Consider the following 24,829-nt stretch of genomic DNA (forward strand, 5'->3'; position numbering starts at 1 on the left):
CTGTTGTGTATAAAAAAATAGATAAACAAAATAAAACCTCAGAGGATGAACAAATCATTAACATCAAGTTAGAGTCAGCAGTGCTGGGGAAAGAGTGCTTTCAGCAGCAAAACGAATACACGTCTCCCTTGAGAAGGGACCCCCAAATACATGGATGCCCGTGGAATCCAGAGCAATTTATATGGCGTGGAGATGGATACTCGTTCTCATAGCTGAAGCAAAACAAACCTTTTAATGTAAATTGTCATCAAATGACATGCACACAAACAAAGCACTATAAAGACAGAGTGGAGTACAAACTAGAGAGAGTTAGTTGTTTAGATGTGACAGAGACTGTAGGCTTGTAGCTAAGCTAAAAAGGAAGGTAAAGTTATCTGGTATAGCATTTCAAATTATGCATCCAACCAAATAAACACACTGTGCTGGCAAACTTGTGTTTTTAGGTCTTCATAGCTATAAAACCTTTTGCACGTTGTACGGATAAATGACATGATGCAGAGCAAAGACAGAGACAACAAACTGTGGCTACAGTTGCTGCTGCAAAGCTAACATGCAGAGTTGCAGCACACTGCAGCAGACAGTGCTAGTCACAACTCTCCTGCTAATATAGCTAACATCACATTAACAGCATATTCTGGCAAATGATTGCAAATTGTAACTGTGGGATTGACTGTACGATATCTCTGTCTTCGTAATCTCATTTTGTAATGACCAGACACTGTCTAATCAGTAGCTGCCTGCATCCACCATTAACCTAGTGTACCCTTATGAAAGTTCAACCCAAGTCGCTCTCTCTGTGGCACTGACTGTAATGACTGCTTCTGCTTGTGAGATACCAATCAACTGGAGCATCAAATATATTTGTCAGTGCTGCTTTCCTCCTCTTTCTCATTACTGCTGTTCTCCTGAGGGAGATGCATCTGAGGATCAGATGGAAAGAATGAAGCTATTGCTTTGTCACCGTAGGGATTGCTGTCTGGCACAGTGTCTTTTCTGTTGCTACCACTAGGGGAAGCCAAAGTTTTAGACATAATATTCAACTGCAGCACATATACAGTATTGTGGCTTTGGGTGCATGTTAACTGTTCTACTGATGTATGCTGGATGCCGTGTTTTTTCACTATAATTTTTCGTTCTAAACATCTACCATGTATGTACCATTAAATACCAGAGCCTTTCCTTGAGAGGATAAACTATCCTTCACATTCAGTTGGAAAATGTAGTTTCTTATAATGAGTGAATGCAGCATGAGCAGCCTGCATTGAAAACAAATTTCTAATCAGATAGCAATTGTTTTAGTTTCCTTCAGCGCCTGCTGTGTCTGTTAACACTGAATCTAGATTGTGTCACACTGGTTTTCACCCTACCCTTCCTTGGAAGAAGCTGGCTTAATCTCACTCTTACATAACCAACCTTTATCCTCCATGGGGGAAAAAAACGTCCTGTTATTTAGTAAAGGCTCTGATATAGTCATAATGTGCCACACCACAAATTTCATTAAAGAATCTATTTTTGTTTTTTGAGAAAATTTAATGAATTAATGCTGTTGAAGACGTTTTTCACATTAAAAAAGACAATTTAAATGACCTCTCTTTTTAGTTAATTGAGCTAAAATCTAAAACAACATAATGGTATTTTTGGTGGAAAGAGCAGGACAGCCTCTTTTCATTTTTTATTAGTTTGTCTTTTTATGCATTTCTCAAGACGTGCATATCTGAAAAATACAAGAGGAAGAAAAGTAATCACAGCAACAGTAGCAAGAAAAGACAGAACTACATCTACAGAGTGGTAGGAGTACCAGGGCAGTCTGTAGGACTCTGTTCTCAGGTGAGCTGCACCTTTGTGTCTCATGACAAACTCTATCCAGAAGAGGGCGGTGTCCAGCGGCTTCATTGGCTGATCTCTGTGCAGCCTGGAGAGTCTCTGCATGTTCATCCTGTAGGAGGGCTCAGTCAGGACTTCCTCTATAGCCTCAAGAAAGTTGTTGCCTTTGTCTACTGTAGCTAATGTAAGAAGCTTAGCCCCTCCTCTCTCCTTCAGTCGCAGCAGGTTGTCATACTGGTCAAAAAACACAGGTAGACCCACGACTGGGACGCCGTGATAAATAGCTTCTTGAATGCCGTTTGTTCCCCCATGAGCCACAAATAATTTTATTTTAGGATGTCCGAGGAGGTCATTCTGTGGCATCCAGTCCACTAGTAAAGTGTTGTTGCCCAGAGTGGCCGGTCTGTCACCTTTATACCTCCAGATGACTTTCTGAGGTAATTTAGCGAAAGCTGCAGCAATCTCATTTGCCATGTCAGCAGGAAGTTCACTCACAAAAGTTCCCAGAGACATGATGATGACTCCTTGTTCCCCAGAGCTCTGCACAAACTCCTCCAGATCTCCAGGAAGTGGTTCAGAAGGTTTACATTGAAACCCTCCCATATAGACAACATTAGGCATTGTGGGTCGAGGAAACTCAAAAACAAAGTCAGCTCTCATGAGCCACAGGTCTGCTCCTTGTAATAAGTCACTGTATCTGACTTCTGGGCCGAAGAACTCATCGCAAACAGCTTGATACTGGGGGCCAATTAAGAATCCATCCTGAGCTTGCCAGATGACATAGAAAATTAAATTTTTGACTCTCTGTATGAAACTCATTTTGTCTGACAGCCCTGAGCCAGTCATCGGGATATAAGATAATGGAGAAGGCGCGATGGCCAAATGTCCTTCTCCGCTAGTTATCCACCGCACATTATAGACCAGAGGTAGTTTAAGAGCGTGAGCCAACATTATACCTGCACCCCATGCTGGGTCAGTAAGGACCAGGTCATATTTTCTCTCCTTTAAACTATTCATCAAGTCTTTATCCTGAAACATAATAGTAGCCATTTTGCACATTATCCTATGCATGTTAAACATCGCAGTGAACATCTCGACCTGCAAACTCGCAAAGCTCATAGCAGAGCTCTCCCCCCTCTCTATGTCAATGATCTTTTTTAGGATCGGGTTAATAAAGTCATGATTAAAGGCTTCAGTGACAGGAACTGTGATTGTCTTGTAGTGCGGAGAGTCATCCTTGATGTACCAGCTTTTATTGGTTCGTACCACATCGACGGAGTGTCCTCGAGAGTGGAGAGCTTTGACCATGATATCCATGTTCACCCAGTGGCTTCCCTCTAAAGGAACAATCAAAATCTTGCCCCCATGACATATTCTCAATGTAAATAGCACAAAGGGTAAAAGGAGAAGAAATATTTTTGTACTTCCATCGGGTGGCATCTTTAACCTGAAAGAAGAATAGATAAACTCAGAACATTACTCAAGGTGTGTCTGAGCGACAACACTTGCCCTAAATGCCATAAAAGTACATTTCAACAACGTCTTTTTTACATTCCGGTTTTCTTTGAGAAAGGAGAATTTAATTACATGCAAGAATGAGCCGTAACATACCTGTTTCACATAAAGCAGCCCGGAGCATGCATACACTTATTCCTTAGATGTCGGTGTGAAACTAGGGAGCAGAGAATGCATAAGTACAAATTTCAGGAAAGCTTTCATAAGTGGATTATCATTAAGCTTTTCTTTGGGCCTTTCTAAAGGACTGAAAAACAATGTGACCTCTTTATTGAAGCTGTGGGCAGATTAGTGTTACAGCTGCTTATTTGTAGTGCTCACTGTGTGAATTCGGCTGTGAATTCTTCTCTTTAATTGTATGCAGCATGCATTCTCACTCTGCTGAAAGGAGGATTTTCAAAGGTATGCTCAAAATCTCTAATAAGATCCTGTGATCCTTTGGAACAGACCTAAGAAAGAGAAGAGGCTGACTTACTGTCATTGTTACATAACCAACCTTTAGCCTGCATGGGAAAAAAAAAAGGCTCTGATATGCAACCCCGTCACAATCCCCCTGCCGCACCTTAAATTTCATTAGAGAATGTATTTTTTTTGTTTTGTTTTGTTTTGTTGTGAGAAAATTAAATGAATTGATCCTGTTGAAAACAGGTTTGAATGAAAACTAAAATATGGCAATTTAAATAAACTCTCTTTTTAGTTAATTGAGCTATAATTTTAAACGTGATGATTTTTAGTAGAAAGAGGAGGGCAGAGTCTACTAAAAAAGTTTGTCTTCTCATGCATTTCTCATGATTTACATATCTGAAAATACAAGAGGAAGAAGTGTGATCACTGCAACAGTAGCCATAAAAGACAGAACTACATCTACAGTGACAGCCCTGGAATACCAGGACACTATGTAGGACTCTGTTCTTTGTGAGCTGCACCTTTGTGTCTCATAACAAAATCAATCCAGAAGAAGAAAAACTATTACAACAAAATTCCATTGCCAACCTTACCATTGCAGTGAAAGAAGTCGAAGACAGGTATTTGTTAAGAAACATGATTTACTGGCTTAAAATCCAGAGATTTTCCAAAGTCCTCACCAACAGTGGCACTGGACATGCAGACAATTAATTTGAACTTTGAATTTAAAGTCTGGGTGTTTTCTGCCCTTACCTCAAGCCTTTTAAAAATATTATATTTACCATCAAAATGTACTTGAACAGTACAGTATAGTGTATATAGTGTACTTTAATGTAACCTTAATAGCTTTAACAATTATTAACTTTATGTAGGCTAATTGTTTTGAAAGGTTTTTATGAGCACAAGAGCTGTACAACTTTCAAAGAATGTGTAGGGTAATCCTTAAGAAAATTGAATTTATCCACCCTTACAATACAGCACATTGTAGAAAGATTCAGAAGGTTTTGTGAAGCTCTACCCAACCCATTGAGGGATCTCCACTCTGATGCCATCATGTACAGTAAGTGATGAATGTACTGAAATTTACGGTATTATGTGGACAAAAATACATATGATAAGGCTGAAATTTGAATTTTCTTATCGTGTATCATGTAGTACATTTGAGTCTTTTCATTTTCACTCACCATGTATTACCGTACCCAGATTTACAATGAAAAATATTAGCACTATGAAACATTTGCCAAAATACCTTGCAAATCAGTAAGTACCTGCATCACTTGTGGTGCTATGATATGCAGCTCCTCTCTTCAATAAATTAAGCAGCATAGGATTCATTTATTTACTCATTTATCCAGATGTGCATCGCAGGTTTTGTTTTTCCTTTTCCCCGGTGCTCGTCCCACTCTCCAGCTTTAAGCCATCATTCCTAAATTCAACAATAAAATGCCTTTGTTACACTGCTCAATCGGCTCTGAGTCCTTCCAAATACAAAGCTTAATTCAAAAGGTAACACTTTTATTATTTACATTGGGGAGAAACAATAAAACGTAGGAGACAGGTGGAGACAAGAAAGGAAAAACTCAATAGGGCTGCAATGAAGGAATTGAAAAAAGGATCCTGTCCTGTCCTGAAGAATCTGTCCTATTAGCACAGACCAAGTACCTTTTAGGTCCATTCTCCCTGTATACTACTGTCTTGCTCATCTTTATCTAGGTTAAACAAAAAAGATTTTTTTTTTAAAAATGCCTTACATTCTTTGCATGCGCTTCTTTTTGTTTATCATTTTCATTCACAGTCTCTGTATTTAGGCTAGTCTAGTATATCTAGAAGTGGAATGTCACAGATTTCATCAGTAGACTGGCCACCATGTCCATGCTGGTGGTGCCTTTGTTGCTTTTTCAGCTGTAATGGTTAGACACACCCATGGAGAGGCAGTGCAGGGTCAAACCAAAGGCTGACAGCTGCTCAGCTGCAGAACACAAGAGTCTTTCTTCTTCTTGAAGGACAGTGTTAATGTGACACTAAGGCCCTATATTACATGTCTCTAAATTACATCATCTGAGGCATCTGCATGCAACATCGATCAAATAACAAGACAGATGTGGAGATGTTATGAGACCTATTCTTTTTTGTGCTAAAGCTCAGTAGACCAAAAACATCCTGGACCCACAGTATCTCTCTACTGATGTGTTACCAAGGATACTCACACATTCATCCAAGAATGCAGGATTAGTCCTCAAACTGAAAAGAAGGGAAATGCATGTTCCAACAAGTCCCCCCTCTCTTTCCCACACACAGTTGTGTGTTGATTTGTGAAAAAAGAATTACAGAAAAGAAAAGTCAAACCATCTCTTTTACATGGCAGTTTGAGTAGTAAAATGTAAAATGAGAATGAACTACCTCTCCTATCTATTGTGTGTGTGTCTGTTGATCTGGGTGGTGAGCTGTGTTGTAATTGCCTTTCCAGGGATCCATAAATTATTGAAATTAAATGAATTCAATTCATCAACATGTTCTGTGACCTGAATAAACATAAAATCTACAGGGCTATTAGCGAGACATTTATCCCAAATGATCCTGCGAGGACATGCTCTTGCTATTTTACTACTAGCCCCAATGATAAACCTCTACTCTATGATGCCAGCATGTATAGTAGGTGAAATGAATGTACTGGAATGTATCGATGTGTGAGATGCAGAGAAAATGAATGAAAAAATGAATGATGAATTCATTTTTGAAGTTTCTTAAATGTAGTACATCAATTTTAATTTAACTTTAAATTAAATTGAATACAGAATTCAGAATCTCTTGAAAAATGAAATATGAAATAATGAAATATAAAATAAAACAAACATGCCTCTGTGAGCAAGTTAGGCCTCAAATCTGCAGCTTGAGCTTCTGGCACAGCTATAGTTTACAGAGGGACTGGGGAGAGCCGGCCCATATCTCACTGGTAATCTCAGTCTCTCAAAGAAGACCCATAGTGAGCTATTAATGTGCTTTAACTCCATTTTCTTATTGTTCTTAGAGGAAACTTCCAGCATGGTTAGGGACGATGATGTTGGCCCACTTGTAAATTACTGGAATAAAGAGAAGAGCAGAGCCTAGGATCGACACCAGGAGGAAGGCCCACAGAAACATTCGGTCCAGAACCTGGGCTACAAACTTCCAGTCTTGTACCACCTGGGCCGAAAAGAAGCACATGTCAGTCTCTAGGCATACATCTACTACATCTAGACATGAGTAACAGACAGTGTGGGGTCAAAAATGATTGTTTGTATCACTATTAAGCATTTTTATTATTACCTATGGATGCGCAAATACAGAAAATCCAACAAACTCACCTCTCTGACCTCATTTTCTTTAACCACATGCATGGTTATGTAGCGAATAGAATCCAAAGCTGCTTGTAAATGACGTCTTGTGTAGAGTAAGGGGGTGAGTTCAGGTGCCGGGTCCTTCATCATACCCAGTCCCACCGCTCCTCCCGTCCTGGCTACTCCAGCTGTGGCGTAACGGTCCACATGGCTGCGCATGCACAGCAGCTTAGGCAGTCGATGCAGGAAGATCTTCCTCACCCAGGGTGCCATGCCATGATGCGTAGAAGAGGAGCGATGGTGGATGTTGATGGCAAAGACGGTGATAATGATGGAGAGCGTGACAAAGATCATGGTGAAGACCAGGTACTCCCCGATGAGAGGGATAGCCTTCGAGGAGGACGGGATGATCTCCTCGATGACCAGGAGGAAAACGGTGAGCGACACCAACACTGAGGTGCAGAGAGAGATCTTCTCGCCGCCGTTGGAGGGCAGGTAGAAGACAAGGATGGTGAGGAAGGACAGGCCAATGCAGGGGATGATGAGGAAGAGGGTGTAGAAAAGAGGCAACCTGCGGATGATGAAGAAGTAGGTGATGGTGGGGTAGGTAGAGCTGCTGTCTGTCCTCAGACCACGGCTGCCTGTGGCCTTTACTATCTCCCATTCACCGTTGTCAAAATAGTCCTGCTTGTCCACGTGGAAGTCCTCTAGAATGATGTCCACCTGTTAAATAAGAAGGGCAATGTCATGTCAGTCACTGGTGATAACTGACATGATTGTACTACACACATGCTGTGGAGGAGAAACTCGCCTGGGAGCCATCATACGTCCAGGAACCAAACTTCATGGAACAGTTCTGGAGGTCAAATGGGAAGAAGGTGACGTCGATGGTGCAGGCTGACTTGTAATTGGCTGGTGGTGTCCATGTTATGGTTCCATCATACTTAACAACAGCTTTGGTGACAGTTCCTTCAAAACGCCCATCTGAACTGTTGAAAGAAACAACATTTATTCATTTAAAAGATCTAAAAGAGGGTTTTGGTCAAAATTTTAGCTGAAAGATAGATTAGCTTCTTTTCTAGTCATTTTAAGACATTTCATGCTAGGGCTGCATGTTTCCTTTAAAGTGATAGTTCAAGTTGTTGCGTACACTTCAAACTGATATTGGCTTTTTTCAGTGGCCATTTCTTAAAAAAAGTGACTAAAACGCAGCTGGCCCCATCCACAGCAGTACACCGCTCAGCTTTTGTGCCAGTACTCATGTCAAGTACTCTGGCAGGTAATACTCTGACTATGTACAAGTACCTCTCACACCCCCTTGTCAAATACCCCAAACTATCCCTTTAAGGTTAACATGATTAACATGCAAAGTACTAGGTGGTGAAGTCCCATTCTTGGATACATATCAGTATGGTCATGTCATATAGTATAGAATTTGGAAAATATAAAATGTGTGACATCCATGTAATTTCCTTCTCATATATAACGGCACATACTTGTCATACAGTACAACATCAGGAAGCCAGAGCCTGTCAGACGGGACTCGGATAGTTGTGATGCCCAGATAGTCATCAGGGTCCCATCTGAGTTTCATGTCAGTCCATTCCTACATACAGGAGAAATGGGAAAACTCAACAAAAAACCTACGCATAGGGGCTTTAAAGGAAAGTTTGACACTTTGGTAAATAGACTCACTTGGTCTCTTAAGAGTTAGATGAGAAGGCTGATAATACTTTCATGTCTGAACACCAAAAATAAAACTACCACTTGCAACCAGCTAACTTAGCTTTGTACAAATACTGTAAACAGAGGAAAACAGCTAGCCTGGCTCTTTGGTAACAAAATCTGCCTACCAGTACTTTTAATAGCAGTACCTTATATTATATCCATCTTATTTGGCTTAGGCGTGACATAAGTGATGAGTACTTTGTCATAGAATAATGCGGAGAGTGAAACAGTTCATAAAAAAAAAAAAAAATTCAAAAGGAAATGGAGATGAAAGAGATATTTTTCTTTTCTTCTATTCTTTATTCCACTTTGCCTATGACGTCTGTGGCCACTGCCCTTCCATCACCCTTTTCGCATGATGCAATCCATCACTGTGAAAGGGAGCAGCTGACCTGAGTGGCAGAGCCTGGTCTGTGGGGATAATTCATAAGATGCGTGACAGACAGCACACCAAAGACCATGAATAAAGCTGACAGGAGCCGGAGTGAGGAGGAGACGACTTGTTGAGGCAGGTGCGTGGGCACAAGGCTGGAAGGACTCATAGATAAGAACTGCCACTAAAATGCCACCAGACCGGATTAAAGAGGGGTGAGGAGAGGCTGACTGGTTGTCTCCAAATGCCATGTAAGCCAGGAGTACTTCCACCGGCCTACAATTATGCCCCAACAACGTTACCTGCATGTTTACTGATGACGGTGAAATGCCCTTGAGGACTTACCTGTTTCATCCACACATTGGTTGTCATGAGCTGGTTTTTCTCATCCTAGAATGGTAAAGCAATAAGCAAAGCACATTTTTTATAGAGCAACGATTTTAATAGCATTCCATCTCTCAGCTCTCTTATGTTTTACATTCATGCAGGTAACACCTCAGTAACACACATCCATAAACAATGTGAATAATCAGTGCTTTTCTATCCTCACCACATCGACTAACTGGGAGATGGCCAGTCCAAACTTCACACAGATGGTCTGGTTCAGGTATTCCACTGGACGAACCCATTTCTGGTAGTTTCCAAAGAGGTATTTGAACAGCTTGTCCTCTGCTTTTGCATAAGATGAGAGCTTTGGGACCCCTAAAAGGTTTGAAAAGACAAGACAGATGAGGAGCAAAATTACAAGTTCCTATTAACTTGTAACTAATACAACAGAAGCTTTGATTTATTCAGTAGTCTCAGACTAAACGGCTGATAATAACTCCATTTCCAGCTCTGTTTCTAGCGTTGCCCTCAAACAGTACATCATTCACCTCTCTGACCTTACTACAGTGTTTATGTCTCAAGTTTCTGGATGTGACCTCTGTGGTAAAGCTTTAGTTTCAAGAAGCAGAGAAATCAAAGCTATAACCGAAACACACACTTGAATACATAATCAAGTTAAGAATCCTGATCTGATATCAGCAATAGCAGGTGAACATTATTATTCAGTTATTCAGTTATTTTCTTTCATGGAGCCATTATCAAAAAATAAAGGATTGTATTGAATGAAGCAGTAGTGATTGGAGAATGTTCAGTGTTTGGTTTGTTTCTATATCATATATCATTTGGCAAATAGCACCAACATATAAATCTTTTTTTGTACTCTGTCCAGCTTGACCTACACAATATATACTGTAGAGTCTCTCCAGTTTCATCACTTATTTCCAGAGGACAGCTGCAAACAGTAGTTCTAAAGAAAAGCACTTCGGAAACAATGTATTGTACAGAGGTGTGTTGAGGAATTGTGTACCAACAAAGACATATGATTGTAGAAAGCATTGCACAGATGTGGACCACATCTTATTTACTGATGCCCTTCCTTCTCTCACCATGGCAAGAAACTGATACACTTGTTTACCTGTCTTGCACCATGACTCATATGGCTGGTGTTTGTTAATAATGCAGACAAACTCAACTGAAGGTGCATGATTTTTTTATTAAAACATCACTGCTTACCAATGGATTTCGGAATAATAAGTGTAAAAAATGTAATGAAATAGTCAGGTCAGTTCCAAACATGACTTCACCTTTGGACTAATGGTGGTGATAGAGAAACTGATATTCTTTAATATTTCTTGACATCACATGTAACAATGCGTTGTTTTTCATTCAACATTGCCAGTTCAACACTAATTAGGATTAACTGTTCACGTAGACTGAAAAAAGAAAAAAACATGTGGTGCCAACTCACATTAAGTGTTTGACCACTATTTCTTTCTAATCAAACTTGAGCTTCATATGTACATTTTTGAAAAAATTGGAAATAAACTGTATTTATTTATTGAGAGCATAGCATATGGTGGCTGCCTGTATCCCTGTCAAACTGCAGCATTGTTTTGCTGAAGCAGGGCTCCACTACAGAGTAGAAATTATTGATTACATTTTGAATAACGTGCAATTTCTTTCATCCTGCTCTTTAAATCATTCACCAATGCGGTTATAAACTAAATTTATGGATGGAGAATGTGGCTGGAAATCTACCACAAGACTGACCACAAATGTATGGTGTCACCATTTCAGTGTGCGTGAATCAATAAAGACAAGGCTGCAACACCCTCAATCAATGACCCTGTAATCAGCAAATTCATCATCTCTTCAGTGTGTCTCCCGCGCTATCACCAGTGTCCTGCTTGGCTGAGAAGCAAGCTGCAGAGTCTGCTCGATTCTACATTAATCTGTTTCAGAGTATGATAAATGTAATCATTGAGTCAGAAGCATACTAAACCACTAAGATTATATACAGTATGTGCTACAGGGAAAAGGAATGTTCATTTATAATAGCTGTTAAAATGATGCTGAGTAAAATTCATATTTGATGTTAACTTATTCCTGCATTTTCAAGGAGACCTTGGTCAGTGCTTGCTGCTGTCTGCCTGGTGCAGTGGGCAGCATGTCAAAAAGCATATCAGTAATATAATATAAACATAGAATATATAATATGAATATGGTTTGCTACCAGACAGATGATGAGGATTACATTGAGATTAAGCTAAATATGACATGTTGCTACAAGCAGCCAACAGAAAGAGGGAAAGAAAAACCTAAAAAATATACAATAGAGGTCAAAAAATATAAGGTTCATTCACATATAAACATACCGCACATGTTTACGACATACTGTAAGTATGTTGTACAGTAGATACATACATGCATACCAATATATACACACTGTCATGGCGACAGCAACAGCGGCTGCTCTTTTTCCTCCTCTTCAGCTATTTCATACAGTTTATCTCTGTGTCGCACACACTCTACTAACCTTCCCTATTATTCACTGCAACAGCTCATCACCTGACCATATTTGTAGTATGCACACCTGCATGCCTCATGCTGCATTCATCACATATCAGGATTTTTTGTTATTACATGTTCCTGATTTGTCGATAGCATTCACGTCAACACCAAAGTCATAAATAATAAACAGGAAAAGTAAGATTACTCTTAAGGCTTGAGTTTGTGAGTGTCTGAGAACCAAACAAATATGGACACCTCATGTCACCCAAAGTGCTTAAAATTTCCTATCATTCCCATGCATCCAAACTGAGCTGAACATGGCATGAGTTCACTGTTTTCCTGGTTTTCTGCATTAATGAGTTTCAATTATGTATCAAGGAAAAGTCAAATTAATGATGGATAATGAGGATGAGGTCCAACATTTGTCTCCCTGTAAATTTTTCTCATTAAGTTTTATGGCTTTTAGGTTAAATTATAGATGTTAACACTTTATGTGGTCTTCCACTTATTAGCTGTTAGAATTGTTTTGCTTGTTCAATAGCTAGATAGTTTACTTACTTTCTGTGCAAGCCTCAGAGAGTGTCATTCTGACACCAATACTTTTTGTTTAACTTGGCAAGCCATCATCACTCTTCACTGACCATCTGGCAATTTCTACATCTTCCTTTTTGGTTTCTTGGTTACATATCCACTAGAGTCCAACTTATCTCTGGCTATGCCATCTGTCATGCCATTCCACCATGATAATTTGACGAGGCATTCCCAGTCCTTGGGAAACTTACGCAGTGAGTGGCACAGGTGGCAGCAGCACAGCAGCGGCAGCAGCAGCAGCAGTGCGAGAGAGGTTGCTGCCCCTCCTGCTCTCAGCATCATATCAGAGGTGGCACCGGTTCCACACAGCTGGTTCCTCGGGCATCACAGAGCTGGGAAATGAATATTAAAATCAGTGGTTATTAAAAAAAATAGCCTCTGTTTGCACTGGGTAAACATCTGAGCTACGTGAGCGTGGCTTTAATCATGCCTTGGGTTAAGGGTTCAAATCCCAAATCAGCCACCCCTGCTCCCCCTTGGTAAAGCTATATTCAATTATGGATTTCAGTGAATAGGCTTTATAAAGCAAGTAAGCAATCAAACAAAGAAAATAAACAACACATTCTAAATAACAAACTGCCTTAATCACACACCTTTGATATACAGAACAACATCCTGCACAAGCCCAGAATGCACTCTACTCTCACTCTGCTAACCCAACCCTCTCCAAGGTAATAAACACATTTCACATAGTAAAGCATGCAAATGCTGTACACATACCTGCTCTGAGTCTCTCCCATTAACACGCAGTCCAGAGCGATGGTGGTGGTGGTGGTGGTGGTGGTGGTGGTGGTGATGGGTACCCTGACGACAGCGACAGTGCTGCTCTAGCGCTCCTCCATTCCATGCAGGTTCTTTCTCTCGCCTCATACAGATGCTGCTTCCCTCCCTACTGCCTCCAATTGTGCACAGGCAACACATCCTCCTCCTCCTCCTCCTCCTCCTCCTTCAGAGAGCCCGCCCCATTTCCCCCAACCACCACCACCTTCCTTCCACCCCCCTCCAAGCATTCTTGTATTCACTATTCACAGACAGGGCTAGTCGCCCCTCTCCATGCAGCCTGAGGTGGCTGCATCTCCACAGCAGCATCAGGAAATGACAGGAGCAGCTCTGCCACTGCTGTTTCCAATTTGTTACCTGGTATCCACAACCACATGTGACGCTGTATTTTGTTCCTCTTATTCCTCACGGTCTCTCTGTATGTGTGAATGTGTATGCTTCCATGGCGACAGCATATTGTGGGACCCAGAGATGATGTAGCCTAGGGGATGGGGGTAAAAAAAATCTATATACAGCTTGAAAAATCAAATTGAACAGTGGTTTCTGAAATAACTGGTTTCTATCATCATCTTATTTTTTCATTTAAATTGTTTAAACACTTAGCAGCTGAAAATCTGGCCTACACATCTCCGTTGGATTCATCAAAAAAAATCATTAAAATCTTTAAGGAATGAAAGATTGTGTTGGGTGAGTAATCAGTAATCAGAGGCCATGAGAGCAAAAAACATTCTTGTTGCTTCAACACGACAAGCTCCCTGTATGGTTAAAACAATGTTCAGTTTCATCTACTGTATATTGCATCCATTGTGAAATGGGTGTGAGTGAATACAATGAAAAATAAATTAGAATTTGCTATTACTGACAGTTGGTGAAGGCTTTTGAGAGGTAAACCAAACTATACAAACAAACCAGTAGAGAGGATGTTTAAATGTTGAATTTAGATGTACTGTACTGAATATGTACAATAAACAGAAACTTAAAAAAACAATAATATATACAAAATATATACAATGACATATCCAAGGAAATTATGCAGCTTTTAAAGTAGACAATTGCTGATATCAAATTTATAATAGAAAAAAAAATCCAACTGACAGATAGAAAATAAAAAGTCAGCACAAAGCACAGGAGCATTTTGCTCTTAAAGCTATGTAAACAATGTCAGGGGCAAAATGATCTGCAGCACAACTTGATCGAACCGTCCACCATCTTTTTCTTTCTGTATGGGTGACTGTGCTTAAAAGATTGTTATTTGAATTATATTTGACTTGGGATCACATTATCTCAGTGGCATAATGACGCTTCATGTGTAAAGCCTACACAAAGTATTCTTCACCACAACTGTAGGGCAGCAATGAGTAGTTTTTTTTTATAATCTTACTTACATCTAAATGGAGGTTAAGAGCAAAGTACATAGGCTGCAGAAGTGGTGAAGAAAAGAAGGATTAACATTCAAATGCAGTCCTGCTGCCAACTCTGGGTCACTGGCAATTTAGGTAGTTCTCAAATTGCAGTGGACCAAAGCCAGAGCAAACTGATATTAGTACAGTTTAAATTACATTTCATGTGTAGTCATTGGTGTAATTCTTTATTCACTGACAAAATGATAGTAAGCAGATATGATCATCTTCTCTGTCATCTTGTGTTTGGTCTAATGAGGTCAGGGTTGTCGTTAAACAAACTGACATGTTGCATAAATGATAATTAATTAATTAATGAAACACTTATTACTGTTAACCATGCACTGTGAAATCGATCTTGCATGTATAAATGAATGATTAACACATTACATTCCAGTGCTTCTAAATATTGATGCACTTTTCAAACAGTAACTTTATCAGTGACCTTTGATCTTCCTTAACAACTTTGTTTGCACACAGATCCAGCTACTACCTATAGAAGCCTATAGGGAACTATATTCAAATGATAATGTAATTCCACAATAGCATTTTAATTTTCCACACATGTATGTGCTATTTGAGCAAAAATGCAAAATACCAATTTGCATTTTCCTTTTCATATACTTGTATGGGAATGTTCTAGGACAATATTTGAATGGAGATGGAAATCTGTTTGACATTTCATTTTCAAAGTCATACCTTGCTGCACAGTCGACAATATTCAAATGTTAATTCAAATTTGAAAATTAAAATGCAGTTAACCCAATCTACAAAGGACAATATTTAAATGCAATTTTCAAAACATCTATTGCATTTTCATTTATATGTCACCATGCTCTTTTGTATGTATGTATGTAATGAAAATGAAAATGAAAATGCAATCGATGTATATTGATGAATATTGCTTGTCTATTTGTAAAATTAGGTTAAATTGTTTATAATAATTTTCAAATTTGAATTTCAAATTTTAATACGGTCCTAGAATGCCCATATAAGTATGTGAAAATGAAAATGCAAATTTTATTTTTTATTTTCTTTTATTTATTGCATTTTCAGTTTTACTCAAATAACAAATATATATGTGGAAAATTAGAAAGTTATTGTGAAATGCATTATCATTTGAATTTAGTCTCCTATAGGCTTCCATACAACTGTTTACTATCCAGGCCTGGACAAGAACGCATCCTGTCATGTGGTTCAGCTCCTTCCCTGCGGGTTGCATTAACTTTTCAGGACAGGCGCTGCACAAAGCACTGTGACTGAGTGGAGTAACATACAGAAGACTACAGTAAGTGAGATTGTGTTTAGAGAGTTTGACTGTAGACATACTAGTGTACTGTATGTGTTGCTGTACTTTTACAAAATAATGATGTTAAACATATGAGCTTTTAATATTGATCGAATCAGAATTTAAAGCAGCAACTGGACACAATAGGCTACACCTCGACTACAGACATCAACTCCTCTAAACACTCCAGCTCTTTTGCTTCAAAGGTGTTGACTTGAGTAAGAGTAATGATTATGAAATTCTCTGATAAACTGGTTTTAAACCTTGAGCTGATGAAAAAAAAAGAAAAGGAAAGGAAGGAAGAAATAACAGCTATAATGAGCCATGCACAGCTTGTAACTGCAAGTTGAAATGATCACAGTTCATTTCCACAGTAGTGAGGAGTTTTCTCCGTGGCTAACCGTTGTTTTCATTTCAGATGAGGCCGCTGTATTGCTGCAGCGCTTTGCTGCTGCTCTTCCTCATCCCCACAGCCTGTCAAGCTGGCAACATCCTGGTCTTCCCTATCGAAGGAAGCCACTGGATAAACATGGATATCTTGCTTCAAGCTCTGCACTCAAGAGGACACGCTATTACTATTCTGCGTTGCAGCAAAAGCTGGTACATTAAGGATAACAATTCTTATTACAACACCATCACAGTTCAGGTGGAGAAGGCCTTCGATCAGAAGTTCATCACAAAAATCATAACTGAGACCATTGAATATGAAAGGGGGTCTCTTCCCTTGATACATTTTCTCCACCTGACTTTTGGAATGTTTGGTACGTTTGTTGAAGCTCATGAAACCGTGGGTGCATTTGTATCAGCAATGCTTGATGACCAAGAGTTGATGAGAAACCTTAAGGACAGCAAGTTTGACCTGGTGCTCACTGACCCCTGCTGGGGAGGTGGAATAATTTTGGCCAAATATCTGAACCTTCCTTTGGTTTTTAATGTTCGCTGGCTGATAGCTGGAGAAGGTCATCTTGCTGTTGCTCCTTCACCTATATCATACATTCCCATAACAGGATCTGGCAACACTGATAAGATGAGCTTTTTTCAAAGAGTTAAAAACATGATTTTGCATCTAATAACCCAGATACAGAAACACCTGGTTGTTAAGCTAATATACCAGAAAATATGTGACAAATATCTTGGGCCTGATAATGACTTTGACCTCTTAATGCTTAATGCAGACATTTGGCTGATGAGAGTGGACTTTGTGTTTGAGTATCCTCGTCCCACCATGCCTAATGTTGTGTACATTGGAGGGTTTCAGTGTAAACCTGCAAAACCTCTGCCTCAACACCTGGAGGAGTTTGTGCAGAGCTCTGGAGAACACGGAGTCATCATCATGTCTCTGGGAACTTTTGTGAGTGAACTTCCTGCTGACATGGCAAATGAGATTGCTGCAGCTTTCGCTAAATTACCTCAGAAAGTCATCTGGAGGTATAAAGGTGACAGACCGGCCACTCTGGGCAACAACACTTTACTAGTGGACTGGATGCCACAGAATGACCTCCTCGGACATCCCAAGATTAAGCTATTTGTGGCTCATGGAGGAACAAACGGAGTCCAAGAAGCTATTTATCACGGCGTCCCAGTTGTGGGTCTACCTTTGTTTTTTGACCAGTACGACAACCTGCTGCGACTGAAGGAGAGAGGAGGGGCTAAGCTTCTAACCGTTAATACAGTTGACAAAGACAACAACTTCCTGAATGCCATAGAGGAAGTCCTGACTGAGCCCTCCTACAGGATGAACATGCAGAGACTCTCCAGGCTGCACAGAGATCAGCCAATGAAGCCGCTGGACACCGCCCTCTTCTGGATAGAGTTTGTCATGAGACACAAAGGTGCAGCTCACCTGAGAACAGAGTCCTACAAACTGCCCTGGTACTCCTACCACTCTGTAGATGTAGTGTTGTTCCTGGCTGGAGTTGCGCTGCTCATGCTTTTAACTCTATTCCTCTTGATGAGGTGTTTATACTCTGCAGTGTGTAAACCTAAAGTGAAACGTGACTAATCATTCAAGGGATAGACATTTTGTGCATTCATCTCATTTAGAAAAAAAAATATCAATAATATCAGTACAAAAATGGATGTTGCAATATTTTGTTATAATTTTGAGATTTAACTGCCCGGTAATGCAGCTTTTTGACAGTTAAACAAAGGTATTGTTTTGTAAAGGCAAGATTTTGTAGTATGTTATTTAATTTGTTTGATATTCATATTGTATGAACTAAACTATGCCGTGACCTTTTTTCATAACAAACACTGAACAACTAAAATTGTAGGAATGAATGTAAGGTTGGAGCCATTTTTAAGTTGTACTTATATGTTGTTGCTCATCATTTATTGTTTCATTTTGTGTGTGTGTGTGTCTGTGTGTGTGTGTGTGTGTGTGTCTATCCCTCCAACCACTAGGTGGAGCATCCTTCTTTGAAATAAATTATATAGATAGGAGGCCAGTGCAATCAGCTTCAGGTGTTGCTGCTTTGTGTGTGTGGGTGGTTTTTTGAATGTGCATGTGCCATGTTGTGCCCCACTCTTTGTTTATGCCAAATGTGTGAACTGTGAATTGTCTTGTGGAACATTTGAAAAGGAGCAGTAAGTGGTGAGCTGCAGCACTGAATCTCACAGTACCATCCTCTCAGTGACTTTTTAAGAGTAGATAACAGGGACAGCACTCTGTTATACCTTATATTCATCCTTCGAGAACCCAACCAAAGATTCAGCTGAGTGAGTTATATTCATTCTTAATATTTTTACAGCTTGTTGATGTTGTGTTTAAAAATTACTTCAGTTCTAGTAGAAAGTCTAAATGAAGTATAAGCATGGTAACAAAACACTTCCTGTAGATTAGTTCAGAGGATTGCATCACTGCAGAATCAACTTCGCAAAGAAGTATTCATTGTTGTCACATCAACAGAACTGTTGTCAGGGGTGAGGCGAGTTTAAAAAAAAAAAAATCAGGAAATGGTTTTACAGTCTCATTGTCTCATTGTCTCATTGTCTCATAGACACAAAATGGTGTTAAAGTGTTGCCTTTTGAAACAGTGGACATAAAACTTGCAGCATAAATAAACAGAAAAGTGTTTTTTCTACTCTTTTGATACACAATGTCACACAGCATTTCCCGAAATAAACTGCACTGCAGTTCTGGCCCATTGCACCGCTGGTAAAGAGACAAACATCTCATGTAACTGTCATGAGGGTGGGACAAAAGAAACCAGGAAGTATTTTATCGTCTCACTGCTTCGACCTCAAGTCTCCACTGAGTTTATATATGTGTCCAAAAGTTTGTTGACATAAGTGCGGGGAAGGTTTTCTCTGTAAGCTGTAGCATTTGCAGACTTTCTTTCCGGGTACAGACAAAAAGGTAAGTTATCTTTGCTGACGTTTGCTTCTGTCTTTTGTCAGTTGATGTTTCTCAGTGGAATGAAGATTTCATTGACTCATGTTCATTGTTGAAGGATTAGATATTTGATCACTAAGAAAATCGGTGCATGGTATTTGTTTTACATGCAGTGATCGTGCGCTTTCTTAGAGGAAAGCTCTTGAATATTTCCTTTATGCAGACTGAACGCAATATTCATAAAAACATGCCTGCTCAGGGAGATTACAGTTTAACACACAATGCATCCAGAGCTCTTGGCATGGAACAGCACTCTAATTTCCTGAGAGAGGCCCATTGTGCTACGCCCACGTGAGGGTAGTTAGAAGGGAATTTTTTTGTTAGCAAGCAGAGACACATTTAAAATGAACATCATTATAGTACGCTGTTTTGGATAGGCTGGTATACCATCAACCTTTGTTGTGCACACATTTTCTAGATTTGTTCAGTAATGGCTATCTGCTTTTTGTGGTTTTTTTTTTTCTATTTACATTCCAGACTGCACCGTTGTTGTTTTTTTTGAAGATTTGAAGATGATTTTGTCACTGGCTTCCATCGCCATTCTTTTGGCCGTCATTATACCAGCTTCTCATGGTGGGAAGGTTCTGGTGTTTCCACATGACGGCAGCCACTGGGTCAACATGAAGGTACTTGTTGAGGAGCTGCATTCGAGGGGACATGCTGTGACAGTTATCCGGGCCGCAGACAGCTGGTACATCAGTGAAACATCTCCACATTACAATACTGTCACAGTGAATATTGCTGGTGCCGAAAATGAGGATTTTTATCGTCTCTTTGTCTCTGAAGTTATTAAAATTAAACGAAGCCAAGGGTCTGTGTGGGCCCGTTTCGCTTTAGACATGGAGTTAAAGGACAAGTTCTCTGAATTACACAAGAGAGTGTGTGAAATGGTTGTGAACATGCTTGAAAACAAAGAGTTAATGAAGTCCTTTCAAGATGCCAAGTATGAGGCGGTTTTGACAGACCCTGCTGATGGAGGAGGAGTAATGCTGGCTCACTACCTCAGATTGCCGTTAGTGTTTAATGCTCGGTGGACTGTTCATGGTGAGGCCCATTTTGCTATTGCACCTTCTCCACTTTCTTATGTCCCGCTTCCGCCTTCAGAATTAGCAGATCAGATGACTTTCTTTGAGAGGGTCAAAAACATAATTTTTTACATCATGAGGATGCATTTGTACAAACAAGTAGCTGGACCACATTATTCTGCATTGGCCAACCGCTTCATTGGCCCAGGTGTGGACTATTTCTCCCTGTTTCAAGCAGCAGACCTGTGGCTAATGAGAGTTGACTTTGTGTTTGAGTTCCCTCGTCCCACCATGCCTAATGTTGTCTATATGGGAGGGTTCCAGTGTAAACCTGCAAAACCTCTGCCTCAACACCTGGAGGAGTTTGTGCAGAGCTCTGGAGAACACGGAGTCATCATCATGTCTCTGGGAACTTTGATTGGAGAGCTTCCCCATGACTTAGCCAATGAGATTGCTGCAGCTTTCGCTAAATTACCTCAGAAAGTCATCTGGAGGTATAAAGGTGACAGACTGGCCACTGTGGGCAACAACACTATACTGGTCGACTGGATGCCACAGAATGACCTCCTAGGACATCCAAAGATTAAACTATTTGTTAGTCATGGAGGAACAAATGGAATCTATGAGGCTATATATCATGGGGTACCAGTTGTAGGAATTCCCATTGTGTTTGATCAAGCCGACAACCTCTCCAGACTGAGAGCAAAGGGAGTCGCAAAGGTTATGGATATTTCTGTAATGGATAGAACAGCACTTCAGAATGCCATAGAGGAAGTCCTGACTGAACCCTCCTACAGGATGAACATGCAGAGACTCTCCAGGCTGCACAGAGATCAGCCAATGAAGCCGCTGGACACCGCCCTCTTCTGGATAGAGTTTGTCATGAGACACAAAGGTGCAGCTCACCTGAGAACAGAGTCCTACAGACTGCCCTGGTACTCCTATCACTCTGTAGATGTTATACTATTTCTGCTCACAGTTGCACTAATTATTTTGCTATTTTTTGTTGGGTTAGTGTGGTCATGCTTCAGATTGTGTTTAAAAAGAAAAATGAAATCTGACTAACAGGGAAGGGTGCATTGTTTAATTTCACACTGGTTAATGTCTTCTGGAAAAAAGCGTGTCAAAGAATGAACATAACTGCCAGTTCTGACTGCTAACTTGCTGAATAAAGTCTATTTGTTTACTTTGTCTAAAGCAGAGTCATTTGATTTATCAGTATGCATCCTTTTAACGCTTAATTTTCACTCTAACCAAATGAAAGTCTGAATACTCGCAGAAAATGCAACATAGGATTAGAATATTAGCAAACATACAACTCTTCTTTTCTCCATTTTTCTGTATGCAAATATCCTGAACAGAGAACAAGATATTAAAAAAGTGTTGTCTGTAAGACTGAAGAAAATTCATGTGCATTTGTAGGTTTGTTGAAATAGATGCATTAAAAACGGATCTAAATGCAGGTTTGCTGATCCCTTCACCAGCCACCAGGTTGTGCTGTTCAGTCATTTAAAGTTGTTTTCTAGGCTGTTGAAGTAAAATTTCAGCTACTTGGAAAAAAATGTCACATTTTGGAAGACAGCAGAGCACAAAGACGAGCAGTGCAGGCCATATGACAACACAAGCTGCTCAAATCATTACGGCATGTAGCATTAGCTTTTTGAGGGAGAATTAATTATAAAAATGCAATAAAACTAGCAAACTGCAATGTTCCTACAACCTCAACCTTTTATGAAACTAAACACTTGTAACACAGGGAAATAATCCTGCAGTTTTCAGTGTTGTTGTTTTCCAGTCATTTGGTTTTGTCACTGATACTTGCATAAGAGTTAAACACAATGGAACACCTTTACTCCACTTTGTACTTTCTTATCACCTTTAAGAGCATGAAATTGCAGTACAAAGGTCATGCTCAGGCTGGACCTTGGAAGGACTAGCACATGTTCTGCTCTCTGGCAAAGGAGAAAGACCAAAAAAAAATTACGCTGACTGCCAAAAAAGGTAATATTAGCATGTTTCAATCTTTGCCAATAGAAATTAGTGATTTCAGTAGTTATTTTGAGATTTGAAATTACATTTATGTATTTTCAGAAGTTCATTTTTAACTGAAAGCGTGCATTATTTTTTCTTCTTGCTCCAATGGTTTTGATTCCCACAGGTACAGTTAAAAAGTTATTGTATATTTAATTTAATTATAAGCAAAAAACTAGATATAGATAGACTAGATGGAGGGTAAATAGTAGGATTTTTATTGACAAATTACTGACAAAAGCTGTTTCTATAAAAACATTACTTGTATGGAAAATTATGCATTTGATAAAATATAATCTAAGATATAATATGTTTTCTTCCATAAGAATAAAAATGAATTGGCCCTGGGTCTGGATCATGCTCTGCTTCCTCTGTCCAACTGTGGTTTATGGTGGGAAAGTGCTTGTTTTTCCAGTGGATGGGAGCCACTGGGTGAACATGAAAGTCATCATAGAGGAACTACACTCAAGGGGCCACCAGGTTTCTGTTGTGCGATCGTCAGACAGCTGGTACATCAAGGAAACCTCACTGTTCTATACCTCAGTTACACTTGATATTGAGTCTGGATTTGATGAAGACTTTATAACTAAGTTTGTGGCCCGGTTGCTGGAAATCCAGAGGGAAGGGAAATCTGCTTGGACACGTTTTAAACTGGAAATGGAACAAGCACAAAAGGCCTCTGAGATGTATGAGAAAACGTGCAAAATGCTTGAACTGCTTTTTGAAAGCAAAGATCTGATACAGTCACTAAAAGAGGCCAAATATGACCTTGTCCTCACAGATCCTGCCATACCAGGCGGTGTTATACTTGCCCACTATCTCAAGTTACCTCTTGTATTCAATGTCAGATGGACTACTCACGGCGAAGGCCATTTTTCAATTGCACCTTCTCCTCTTTCTTATGTTCCCATGACAGGGACCGAGCTCTCAGATAAAATGAGCTTTCTCGAGAGAATTTTTAACACCATAATTTTTGTTTTTACAGAATATCAAATTGTGCATTATGTCTTACCAAATTATGCTGGTTTACTTGAAAAATATTTAGGTCCAGATGCAGACTACCACTCCCTGTTTCAAGCAGCAGACCTGTGGCTGATGAGAGTGGACTTTGTGTTTGAGTATCCTCGTCCCACCATGCCTAATGTTGTCTATATGGGAGGGTTCCAGTGTAAACCTGCAAAACCTCTGCCTCAACACCTGGAGGAGTTTGTGCAGAGCTCTGGAGAACACGGAGTCATCATCATGTCTCTGGGAACTTTGATTGGAGAGCTTCCCCATGACTTAGCCAATGAGATTGCTGCAGCTTTCGCTAAATTACCTCAGAAAGTCATCTGGAGGTATAAAGGTGACAGACCGGCCACTGTGGGCAACAACACTTTACTGGTTGACTGGATGCCACAGAATGACCTCCTAGGACATCCTAAGATAAAATTATTTGTGGCTCATGGGGGAACAAATGGAGTTCAAGAGGCTATCTACCATGGAGTTCCTATACTAGGACTTCCTTTGATTTTTGATCAACGTGATAATATATTTAGAATTGAAGTAAGAGGAGCAGGGAAGATACTTGACATTTTTACTGTGAATGAAGACATCTTCTTTCAGGGTGTTCAGGAAGTACTGACTGAGCCCTCCTACAGGATGAACATGCAGAGACTCTCCAGGCTGCACAGAGATCAGCCAATGAAGCCGCTGGACACCGCCCTCTTCTGGATAGAGTTTGTCATGAGACACAAAGGTGCAGCTCACCTGAGAACAGAGTCCTACAGACTGCCCTGGTACTCCTACCACTCTGTAGATGTGATGCTACTCTTAGCTGGAGTTGTGTTGATCATTCTGGTCACCTTTGTTGCCTTAATAAGGTGTTTATGCTGTAAACTCTGTCTGAGAACAAAAAGGAAATGTGATTAAAAATATTTTAAGTGGCAACCAAGCTGAAATTTAAACCACAAATGCATATTTCATGTCCTTTAAATATGTGAAATGTGAAATTGGTGGCTTAGGGATTTGATGGAGAAAATAGAAATATATTTCAAATGAGTTGCAAAAGTTATACTGTTGGTCTGATTCTAGTAAAAAAAAAAGGACAATATATCCAAATCATTCATTGTTTTATGATTATTTATTTTATCCACAAGGAAAAAGACATATGTGTAAGGCTGATTATATTTGACTCACTATATTCTCAGAGAAGTGTTATTTTACATACCCAGTACTCTGGGTAACCTTTAACATGTAATATACATGTACATGTAGTACATTTTTTAAAATTCTATTCACATCCACATTCAAAAAACTTTGAATATGTGACCCCTTGATA

General features: G+C 39.8%; 2 protein-coding genes and 3 pseudogenes across 2 annotated transcripts; 3 read left to right on the forward strand and 2 right to left on the reverse strand.

The window, feature by feature from the left end:
* Positions 1 to 1,665: 1,665 nt before the first annotated feature.
* Positions 1,666 to 3,495, reverse strand: LOC111219179 (UDP-glucuronosyltransferase 2C1-like). The gene is made up of 2 exons (XM_022741796.1): positions 3,436 to 3,495; positions 1,666 to 3,271 (listed from the first exon to the last, which is right to left on the reverse strand). Exon 2 carries the CDS (start codon positions 3,262 to 3,264, stop codon positions 1,666 to 1,668), a length of 1,599 nt encoding a protein of 532 aa, XP_022597517.1. The 5' UTR covers positions 3,265 to 3,271; positions 3,436 to 3,495.
* A 3,114-nt stretch (positions 3,496 to 6,609) lies between these two features.
* Positions 6,610 to 13,444, reverse strand: chrna5 (cholinergic receptor nicotinic alpha 5 subunit). The gene is made up of 8 exons (XM_022740520.1): positions 13,312 to 13,444; positions 12,783 to 12,923; positions 9,713 to 9,864; positions 9,508 to 9,552; positions 8,558 to 8,667; positions 7,873 to 8,050; positions 7,089 to 7,784; positions 6,610 to 6,927 (listed from the first exon to the last, which is right to left on the reverse strand). The coding sequence occupies exons 2-8, from the start codon at positions 12,871 to 12,873 to the stop codon at positions 6,769 to 6,771; spliced, it is 1,431 nt and encodes a 476-aa protein (XP_022596241.1). The 5' UTR covers positions 12,874 to 12,923; positions 13,312 to 13,444; the 3' UTR covers positions 6,610 to 6,768.
* Positions 13,445 to 16,005: 2,561 nt separating this feature from the next.
* LOC111219188 lies at positions 16,006 to 18,061 on the forward strand (annotated as a pseudogene).
* Positions 18,062 to 19,282: 1,221 nt separating this feature from the next.
* Positions 19,283 to 21,675, forward strand: LOC111219999 (annotated as a pseudogene).
* Positions 21,676 to 22,947: 1,272 nt separating this feature from the next.
* Positions 22,948 to 24,549, forward strand: LOC111220006 (annotated as a pseudogene).
* Positions 24,550 to 24,829: the final 280 nt, after the last annotated feature.

This window comes from Seriola dumerili, unplaced genomic scaffold (genome assembly GCF_002260705.1).
Source record: "Seriola dumerili isolate Sdu_G_001 unplaced genomic scaffold, Sdu_1.0 BDQW01000003.1, whole genome shotgun sequence".
NCBI classification, from domain to species: Eukaryota; Metazoa; Chordata; class Actinopteri; order Carangiformes; family Carangidae; genus Seriola; species Seriola dumerili.

What these genes read in the sequence shown, in the direction of transcription:
- LOC111219179 (XM_022741796.1), bottom strand. Translation starts at nt 3,264, where the DNA reads ATGCCACCCGATGGAAGTACAAAAATATTTCTTCTCCTTTTACCCTTT.
- chrna5 (XM_022740520.1), bottom strand. Translation starts at nt 12,873, where the DNA reads ATGATGCTGAGAGCAGGAGGGGCAGCAACCTCTCTCGCACTGCTGCTG. An exon ending in CCACCTGTGCCACTCACTGC is followed by an intron (nt 9,865 to 12,782) that starts GTAAGTTTCCCA and finishes CAAACCTTTTAG; the next exon opens with GGGTCCCAAAGCTCTCATCT. An exon ending in TCTCCCAGTTAGTCGATGTG is followed by an intron (nt 9,553 to 9,712) that starts GTGAGGATAGAA and finishes TTACCATTCTAG; the next exon opens with GATGAGAAAAACCAGCTCAT.